The following is a 10,936-nucleotide window of genomic DNA, read 5'->3' on the forward strand; positions in this document are numbered from 1 at the left end:
CCAATAGTAGAAAATTTAAAGTACCACTCAATTAATATTCTTTAACCCAATTTAAAATAACAGATGGGGAGTGAGGTCTTAATGCAGTGTAACCTTTGGAACATTAGAAATAACCTCTTTCCCTTCTGAAATCAGTGTACAGTAATGGCATCAGTCTTACTGTTTCGCAGGCGAACATATTCTGACTGCACTTAAAGTTTTTATATTCAGCAGTTGTTCAGTAGCTTGTTCACCTCTCTCACACTGTAAGTTCCAAGACCACTTAAATTTTTTGTCAATTTGCAAAAAAAATTTGTCTGCATCTCAGTCAGTATGTATGTATATTTATGTATGTTAAATCACTGTGTTAATACCACTCTCGATACATTATGTTACCTCTACCTTAAATACCTTTTCCATGTTTAGAATTAGCATTTATCTCTTGAGGAGATTTTGTGTTGTTGTTGTTGTACTCCTATATTCTGCCTTTCCATGATCTGGTTGCTTTCTCTTTCAGCAGAGGCAGTCCTCTCTTTTTGCCGTGACATGTCTGTTTGTATTTTTGTTGGCATGTGTATTTGCAACAATCTGAAGTATAGAGGCAGATATTGTCAGGTTGACTTTATTCAAAGCTGTTTGCAAACTTTTTGGAGCAGTAGAACATGTTTAATGATTAAAATTTCTTGTGAAGATAATTACTATTTCTTCAGTATGACTTAGTGGGCCATTTATTAGGGACTGTGGACCATAGTTTGGGAATTGGTATCCTGAACCTTGGTAGTTTACTTGTATTTGTTACCATTTATGAATGCAACTGGAAAGCAGTACTTTCAAATTTTCTGTGCATACAGGGTAGGATACTTAATAGTTGGTTCCCGTTGTAACTCTGAGAAATAGATATTCATATATGAATAACTGACAGAGCTGGAAAAGTAATTAAAACATATATAAAATATGCTAAGAATTAGTGCTTTGAGAACCACAGTGCTGAATTTCTAAAGCTTGTTTCTCCTGTGAATCCTGCCTAAGGCAGAACTTACGCTGGCTTAAGTGTAAGCATATTAAAAAAGATCACTGTATGGAGTAGGGAGTAATGGAAAGTGTTAGTACAAATGTTTTTTACGGTTTTAGAAGAAGCAGCAAAATTAGCTGAAATTGCAGTTACAGTTGGAAGCTTTCCTTTTTTCTAAACTACAGTCAGTCATTTGACAGGATAGAACAGTTATGTTTTTTCCCTAATATATCAACATCTGTTCAGCACAAGTCTGTACAGAACGTGAGAGCACCACGGTCTGTAGACACGGTGCAAGACGTGCTTCTGCCTAGAAGAATTTTCTCATTGCATGCTTTTCTTTCTTCCTCTCAAGGAAGGAGAACAATGTTTTCAGGGAGGTATGTAACACAGACGCAATTTCTAATTTGACCGCCAGGTAATATAGGGTAGCTCACCTTTGAGAAGCGTGTGTGTATATTATTTCATTTAACTCCTAACTACTTCTAGCCAAACTCTGCGTGGAGCATGAGCTTCTGTTTCCTTCTGTGCTTTTTCATTTTGCTTCCCCTCCGTCTGTGACAGTCCTGTGCTTTTGAAGTCAGCGCCACATGCTGGGAGTTCATCTAAAAACTGCTACTGCCAGTTATTTCAGTGAAACAGTCAAGTAGCTCCAAAACAGGGAGACCTGTGTGAAGTTTCTGGTCAGAGTATTTTCAGTTAAGGGGTTAGATCCTATTCAGAAATGAAGAGCCCTAATTTTGAACTCCTGTCTCTCCAGAATTCTGTGTTAAGCTGGCCTTGTACATTTGCAAAAATATGAATCTTTACTGTAATAAAATTTTCAATAAAAATGAAGGAAAGATAGCAATAGTCTTAAAGAAATTCTGGGGCTTTTAAAGTAAATAGGCAGGATTTGAGGAAGCTGTATTGTTGGAAACCATTCATGACTATATGAATGTAGTCTCAAAAAAGCAGTCTTCTTGCAACATGGTGTTTAGTGTAACCTGGTGGCACGAATTCCCAACCACTCCTCAAAGGCTTGGATTCTCTTCCCAACTGCCACCAGCTTGCACTGTGAACATGTCACTTCTGTGTGCCTCTGTTTCCATTTCTGCTCTGTTTGTCTTGTCAACTCGTAATGCATGGGTTTTGGGGCAGGATCTGTATCTTACATTTGTACGAATATTCAGTCTACCACAGTGGTTGAATTGAACAGTGTTTAATTTGGGTCTGTATTTCTTGCATGGCAGTTGGTTTTAAACAATATTTTGTTTAACTTGTTACTGAACACAGACACGTACAAGTATGCAAGTAGTCTTTGTGAATGTGTTAACTTACAGTGTGTAATGTTTTCTCAGGTTCCGGTAGCCAGAGCCAGCATTCTCTGGCTCATTGGCGAGTACTGTGAACGGGTTCCAAAGATTGCACCTGATGTTTTGAGAAAGACAGCCAAGAGCTTCACTAACGAAGATGACCTTGTAAAGTTGCAGATCTTAAATTTGGGCGCAAAACTCTACTTAACAAACTCAAAGCAGGTAAGCTTAAACTCAGAAGCATACTTACTTAAAGTCACGGTAGGTTTTGTACAGTCTGTATAGATCAGTGGTGATTTCTTTTATATAAGTAACGAAAACTAGTCCGTAATATTCTACAAAGAAAAGCTGAACATCAGTTTTCAAGAAATCTAACAGACTAAATCTAGCCACGAGTCTTTGAGTATGTGCTGGATTGTTAATGTGAAGGTAGTGATGAGATCACTGTTCTTTGCCTCTTTATTTCTTGGGGAAATTGTGGATTTTATGATTCACATAAATAAGAATGGTTTGTAAGTTATATTACTAATGTCAGATAGGAGATTTTCCAGATGTGATTTGCTGTTTTCTGGATCTAAGACCAGAATTTTCAAGGGATTACTGTCAATTTGAGGAAGAAGCCACTCATTTTTTGTTGGGATATCTTAAAGGAGATGCCAGCAAAAGGCCTTCTTATGTCTTTCCATCAGTGCTCATCTTAAATATAGTAACTGTTTTCCCTTTTTCTGTATTTCTTACTATTTCATTTTACCTTGTTGCCTACTATTTCACGTTACCTTGTGGAGAGGGTGGGTTTTGATCATCTGTAGTAAAGCTAATCTAAAAATGCCAGATAATACAAAAAGGTGAACTTGAATTCCAATTACTACTGTAAAAGTTTGTAAAATCAAAGATTTTTTTTTTTCCAAACGTGGAGGAAATATATTGTCTGAGATGTATACGCTTCCCTGGGCTGCTAGACCAGTTTGTCTTACAACAGCTTGGACAGCACAGGATCTTGTACCTCTGCAGCTGTGGTGTCATCTCATTCCTTCATAGCTATATCCAACTGCAGACTTGATTTGTCTGAGACTTTATTCTGTAGGGCATGTGGGAGATGAACTGTCTTGCCATGCATTCAGATAAGAAAGAATGCTTGTCCTTTGCTTATACAGTCTAAAATGGGGCAATAACAAAAGGTGACTTCTTTCTGTGAGTGCTCATCTTAACGAAAATGCTGACTGAGCTGAGGAAAGGTTGGTTTGATGATCTAAACTGTCTCCTTTCAGCACATTACCTAATATTTACTAATTTTCCATATAATTTTTGTAATTTTACACTGATTTTTCCACACCATATTTGGTCAAAAATCCATTGCCTACAAGGAGATGATGATTTCTGTGATGGTCTTTTTCCAGTTTCATGTCTTAATACATTTTAAACCGTCATTATAAGTGTGGCATAACCCTTTATTCAAATACAGTAATGATGATAAAGCAGAAAAAAAGGTCTCCTGAGATGCCTACTAAATGATGAATTTCATCAAAGGTTGTTTTCCTCTTTTAGTTTTAGGTTGTGGAAAAATAAATTGTCTTCTCAAGTGGTCAAGCTGTTCATATACAAAATGCTAAAAGAGCAGGTTGATGACTTGGCTTGATTCAAAGCTCCTTCCAAAGTAGAATATGATGGTTTTGCCTTTAGGAGCTGGCAACACTCTTCCTATATTTACATCCTTATTCCCAGGAGTAACCCTTCTTTATTCAGTCAATATTAAAACATTTCTTTCTGGAATTACTTCAGTTCCTGAAAAGTCCAGCCGTTTTTCAGTCTAATTTTTCAAACTTGAAGGCAAACCTTGTACATGTGACTGCTCAGTTGTCTGTCTGTCCATCTCCCCTCATCCCCATGTTTTGTCCCTCTGTATCCTAGCCCACCATGTAATACATTTTTCAATCCTTCATCAGTTTCATCCAAAGCCAATGGAGTTGTGAAAATCTCAAAGATACAATGTCACTTTATTGAAAAGTAGTGGTAGGATAGCCAAAAGAGACTCAATACCAACCAAACAGATGAACAGAGCTTTTTCACTAGGTGTGGGGAAGGCAGGTAAAACTTACCTGTTAAGTCTTGTTTGGAGAAAAGCACAAAATTCTGGAGGAAATATGACTGTTATTTTTTCCCTTTCTGTAAATATATTGCTTTATTTGCTGATAATTTACTTAGGCATATGTTCAAACACTTCATGCAGCACATTCTCAGCAATGGTTTTTAAGATTCAGGATTTTTTACAAGAATTTGCAGTATCCTTTAAATCCTGTGATCACCCCATGAAGTTTCAAAAGCTGTTTATAATTTAAGGAAGAGTTTCAGGTTCAATCCTATCTGGATAGATGTAATAAGAACAGGCTTTCCTCTAGTTGTGTACGTTGTTTGGTAAACTTGCTTCATTTTTTCATTACTTAGGGACATAAGAATCCTTATGAATGTGCTAGATAGCTGTCTAAATGGAGTTCATACAGGAGAAAGTGTTATGCAGAAAATGTCATCTAATTGCGTTAGCTGTTTCTTGTATATAGCAGGAAGAGTAAAGAGATTTTGATGGGTTTCTGTTGTGTAACACAGTAGGAGTCCCACCAGAAAAACTAGTCCTAGTGTGTAAATAGATTTGTCAAACGTGGTTTAGCACAATAGCCTTATCTTATGTACCTTAAGAATCAAGTTACTGCAAGCTAATGAGTGGATCAAAGAGTGGATAGGTAGCTGTTTCTCTCCCATTGTAGAGCCTCATCTATTGGTGATACTTGCGTTATAACATTTTTCAAGTGGGGATCTACCAAAAGGTTCTGCTAATATAGGATAGGCATTAAATTCTTAAATAGAACTATTGCCACTAGAACATTCTAGAAATGTTGCTGAAGGGTGAATTAAAGTATACCTTTCATATTAGCCAAACCAAAATGTACAAAACCCAGTAATAGATTCTAACAGAGTGGGCATAAAAGAAATTATATTATGCCTATATAATGAGCATGTCCAGATAACAGGCGATGTTGACATATGATAATAAATGTGTTATATCATATATCAGAATACTTTGTCTTACTGTTCTATGAAGCAGTTATGGTGTGCAGAGTCTGTCATATTTCACCAAATTAACGTGCTTACTCAAATAATTTTCAGCTTCTTATGGATATTCCTTTGTTGGAAAAACTGATGTGTATTCATTAGTTTATCTTTTGTTTTTAATTAAAATTGATTGTTTCTATTAGCTACCTCCATGTAGAAAAGCTTTGCTACTTGTTTGGTTGCATCGCCGTAAGACAAGGAAAAAGACAAGTGTTTTCTTTCTGTTTTCATAAGAACTATTTATACTATATATGATGCTTGCAAGGAGACTTCTTGCAGATAGGGAGCATTCTTCCATATAAATTTGTTGTGTCTTTATCTGTATTGGACAATATGGAAAAGATGTATTAGGGGAGAGGAAAGGGAGGAGGAAAAGGGAAAGGATCATGGAGAAAATGATCCTATTAAAGAAAATGCAGTCTTTCAGGATCACCTTTTTATGTAATTCCATGAACACTCACTGAAAAAGTGCCCACCATGATAGCAAGGCCCTCAACTTTTCCCATCCCTGTAGCAATTCACAAGCAAAGACCACTGTGTTTTGTGATCCATTCTGCTGAGCTTTCTGCCATGACAGCAAGTAGTCTTGTTTTGTTTTACAGAGAAGTGATGACCAAGGCTGCAGGAGGTATCCCTCATTTAGTTTAATTCATGCTACCTGGGAACCCTCCCTTCCAATTCCATTTAGATTGAACCGCTTAAGTCCTGCATAAATGTAGATTATGTGTATTCTGTCTGATGCAGTTGTTCAAAATTTTATACCCTGACATAGAAATAGCTGCCAGTAAGCTGTGAATACATAGGAGAAAGTTTTACCTTTCCCAGAGCTAAGGCAATACCTTGGGGGAAAAAATATCTTTTCACAGAACCACTGTTGGGTATCAGAGAGAAAAAATAAATGAAAAGTGTTCCACTGAAACGTTCTTTTTAACTATGGTTTTACTATTATTCTAATGTAATATGACTAATTTCTTCAAATCTTTGGTACCGTGAAATGCTTGCATACATTGTATTGTATGTGGTTAAAATTAAAACCATTTTTTGTTTACTGTGTATTTCACTTACAGGAGTTAACCAATATTCTGAAAAAGTATTTTTACATTTCTAGAAAAAACTTTAACTTGCATCCTCAAGGTGGAATTTATTAAACTGAACTTTTCTTAGCAAATTGCACATAACAAAATTGACTGGTTTTTTGTGGATTTTTTACATATTTTTCTACTCACATGATTGAAACTGTGTTACTGCTATAATAATATCATGATAAACAAGATATATATGCAAGGTTGTTTCTTTGTATGAAGAAAAGAAATCCTCCTTGACAATATATTTTTAACCCTGTGTTATTCATCCATTCTGAGTTGAAATACTAAAAATTTACTCCCTTATGATGGTATATTATTTTTGCTCTTTTTCCTCTTTGCTTGTATATAAAGAAAATGGTATACTTCTTTCAAATGTATCTAATGGATGCAAGTCTGTTCAGCACTATTGTTCTTGTTACACAACATTATTTCTAAGATACTGGGAAAGTCTCCCTGATTTTTTATATTCTTTTTTTAGTTTTAAAAATTTAACCGAATTATTAAAATAATTTAATACATGTTAATATTCTCAGACCTCAAATTAGGAAGTCCTATTACACTGTAAAAAGCTGTGATAATATAAGTTGCCCTCTTACATAAATAAATAAATGACCGATATTACTAGAGGCTTTAAGCTTCAAGAAAAAAATGGAAGAAGTCTTTTATCCTGGTTTTTAGAGGGCATCAGCAGCTTGCTTTTATGAAAAAGTAACAGCTAAATGCACTGCAAATAATTTGCAGTAATCCAGTTCAGTGATTCATGTGTCTGCTTTAATGGGTCATAATTCAGGATAAAGTAACTGAGTGCAGTCAGAGTGCAGACACTGCTTATGCCAGGGACAGTATCTCTTCATAAAACACACCTCAGCAGAAGCAGTTTGCCAGCCCCCTAATACCCTCTGATGTTTTGATGTCCTGCATATTTTTCCGATTAAGTTTTGAGTGCCATGTTTTTAGTTGTATTTCCACATTCATTATCCTCACGTAGACCCTTCAGCGGGTTTGCCATATATGATTATTTTTTTAATGATGCCTTTCTTTCCACTTCAGCAGTTTAATAATCTAGCACATGGCTGCTTCTCAGTACTCAGCATTCACCTCCCCAATACGGAAGAGGACATGTGCTTTGGCTTCAGAATTCCATTTGCAGCTTTAGAAATGCATATTCCCTGTGGAACAACATTTGTTTGACATAACCATTCATTTTTATTACCTCTTTAAATATGTTTATCCAGAGTTATCAATAATCATAAATAACTTGTATTCTGTTCTTGTCCTGGTTTTTTCCACAGACAAAATTGCTTACCCAGTACGTATTAAATCTCGGCAAGTATGATCAAAGCTACGACATCAGAGACCGTACAAGATTTATTAGGCAGCTTATTGTTCCGAATGAGAAGAGTGGAGCTTTAAGCAAATATGCCAAAAAAATATTCCTGGCACAGAAACCTGCCCCATTGCTTGAGTCTCCTTTTAAAGGTATAAATGCCAAAATCATTTGGTAAATGTTCATTGTGTAAAGGAATGTGGCAGCCTATTCTATTTCAAATATGCCCACAAATTGTGTCACTTAGCAAATACAAATGATTAATATGCAAGGGTACTCACTCTGTTTACTTGCTTTTCAGCAAGCGAGGTTTGCATGGTGCAAACACAGTGCATTTCTCTGATGATAAACCCTGACAAACTGATCCATTTCTATTCATGTGGATTTTAAATTTCATTTAAATAACAGAAGGTGTGTCTTTTGAGGAAAACTATTCTGCAGTTTAGGAAAATAGCTCTAGTCTTTTATCTGGACTTTAATAGAAGATTGTTAATGTGAGTATTGCAAATGTTTTATGAATCTGAAATAAATTGAATCTCAATAGATTAGGTTTTTATTATTTTTCTCCAAAGTCATAATTTCCCCTTTGCACTTTCCCTGTCTTTTTACAAGTAAGGACCATTGTCTGTCTTCTCAAATTAAAAGGTTATCAGGTTATCTTAATTAAAAATTCTGTTATTGTGACGATTTGCAATTTTAATTTTCATACTTACTTAGTACCAGTTTTGAAGCTCTAAAAGGAGCTCCATTTTGAAGAAAAACTATTAAAATTCTGGATGTGTTTGTGCCAAGACATGTATATGGATTGTTTAACTGTGCTGTCATTCTTAATATTCACAGTAAAGTAATTTTTAGAGAAGCTACATTTCAGAGCAACACCTCTAAACACACTGACTGATTAGCTTTTTTATTGACCATTATGGGGGAGATTATTGTAATCTATGGACTGAAATCAGTTTTTTGACCTATGAAGAGCTTCCTAGTTTATATTTATTCCATGACATTTGAGGTAATATAATGGCAATTACCTTTAGCCCTGATTAAGATTGCTCTTTGTGGTAGAGCTCATGGTGTTTGTGTATTTCACCCCTCCCCCCCTTTTTTAATAGATCGGGATCATTTCCAGCTTGGCACCTTGTCTCACACGCTGAACAGCCGAGCCACTGGCTACCTGGAGCTGTCCGACTGGCCAGAGGTGGCGCCTGACCCCTCCGTCCGAAACGTTGAGGTAGCTGAGTCGGTACGTCAGCATCATTAAAAGTAACTTCGCTGAAGGCACACATCAATATAGAATATTAGTCTAAAATACAAGTATTTAAGTACTACCTGTATGCTGTACTGAAAAACGTTGATGCATGTGAACTTCTGTGTTGCTTATTTTAGCTTGGAAACAGAACATTTGGAAACCTGCATGATGCTTGCTCTTTTCTTTTCAATGAAAGAAGTGGATCAACTGTAGGCCACTTCTGCTTCGTTCGTGGATAAAATGGTCTTTTTTTCCCCTCCACCTCACTTCTGATTTCATACCTCTTATGTTCACTGTGCTGCAGTGTGTTAATTGCTGTTAATGATGAGTGTAGCTGGACTACCAAAGAAGAAGGTGAGTGGAGGTTTGTGTACAAATCCAAGTCTAAACAGAAAAAGTAGGTAATATAAGCAAAAGGCGGTGCAAGGGGAAAAATTATATATGTTTTGAAGTGTAAAGCTTGGAAGAGAGCAGGGTTTACATTTGAGATCATCTGAGAGAATTAGGGAAGTTAATAACAGGAAAATGTCATCTATTAGTGCACTAGTCATTTGTTGACATTACAGGGCTGGTGTCCTACTAGTAACAGCTTTTTGTTACTGGGTTGTAAACTTTGACGCAAAGTCATATTCTGGTACCAGAGTTGTGATTTTATGCGTCAGGTACCAAGGGCCTACTAAATATCAATGAAAGTTATTGAACAGTAACAGAAATATAAATGTATTGGAATATAGTGGGCTGATGGCGCTCCTGGAGGTATGTCATTGTAACAGGTATACCCAGAAATGCACGTGGTCCTTGTTAGGAGCCAACTTTTGCAGTAAATTGCACATGCATTAATTTGCATATAAGATGTTAGGCATAGAATTGGTAGAGAAAATTGTAAAAAATAGGTAAGACTTGCAGAAGCCAGTGCACAGCAATGTGGTAGAACAAGCATTTCCTCTTAGTACTTTAATATTACTTGTCTACCTTCTTATATGCATTTCGGGTAAAGAGGTACTTTTGTGCAAACTACTGAAAACTTTTTATGGGGAGAATCTGAAGGCAATCAGCTCAAGTGGGGGATTGTAAATGATAGGGTTGGCATGAAAGAATATGTGGAGGCTCATTTGTCTATAAAAACAAGAATTATTGCAGGAAATTGATCAAATGGAGTAACATCCATCTGCAACATAATAGAAAACATCTCCCTCCAACTATTTAAAACTCAAAACAAGCATGAAAATAATTTCCCATGGTTTTTTGCAAGTGTTTTCTTCGGAGAGTGTCTCATTGTCATTAATTTTGTGGTTCCTCTAATACTGCATATGCTTACACATTGTATGTGAGTGAAGCTGAGTTGTGAAGCTGCAATCCACAATTAAATTGTCATTTATATCCAAAAGAATATTGGCTTTTTAAAATACCAGTTGCTGGGTGGATCATCACAAAGCTTTAGTAGCTTTTGGTGTTTAAGAGGAAGCCGCTGTGTTTCTAGAGCTGTACACCATTGCAGGTCACTGTTAGAGCTCTTTCAAAAGTTAGTGTTACTCCAGATCAGAGCGGTCACTGAGGCAGACCTGTATCACTCTTGATATAGTTGTCTGCCTATTTGTTTTTGTCCTGGCCTGAGTTTTATTTCTGCTTCTCTAGTAGTATAGGCGGATATGCAAAGAAAAAAAGTCTGGCCAAAGTATTGCCACGTTCTGGTGTTCTCTTGGTTGTAAGAATTACTTTTATTTGGAGAATTGCAAAGGAAGTGAAATATAATTCCTCTGTGGGTGCTGGAACTTCTGCGGCCTGCTGGGTCCACATCTGTTTTCCTCTTGAAACTTGGTATGATAAAGGTGGTGACTAGCCATATTTACCCTTTGTTCTAGACATAGGCTAAACTCAGCTGGATCT

The 10,936-nt window shown here is 36.3% G+C and overlaps 1 protein-coding gene across 5 annotated transcripts in view; it reads left to right on the plus strand.

Annotated features, from left to right (window-relative positions):
- AP3B1 (adaptor related protein complex 3 subunit beta 1) overlaps nucleotides 1-10,936 on the plus strand; it is a 171,790-nt gene that overhangs the window by 91,732 nt on the left and 69,122 nt on the right. For all 5 annotated transcript variants that reach the window (XM_075725902.1, XM_075725903.1, XM_075725906.1 and 2 more), the window contains 3 exons: nucleotides 2,332-2,508; nucleotides 7,769-7,955; nucleotides 8,913-9,043. In XM_075725902.1, coding sequence (XP_075582017.1) covers nucleotides 2,332-2,508; nucleotides 7,769-7,955; nucleotides 8,913-9,043 — 495 coding nt within the window. The remainder of the gene's footprint in view (nucleotides 1-2,331; nucleotides 2,509-7,768; nucleotides 7,956-8,912; nucleotides 9,044-10,936) is intronic.

Source organism: Pelecanus crispus, chromosome Z (genome assembly GCF_030463565.1).
Source record: "Pelecanus crispus isolate bPelCri1 chromosome Z, bPelCri1.pri, whole genome shotgun sequence".
NCBI classification, from domain to species: domain Eukaryota; kingdom Metazoa; phylum Chordata; class Aves; order Pelecaniformes; family Pelecanidae; genus Pelecanus; species Pelecanus crispus.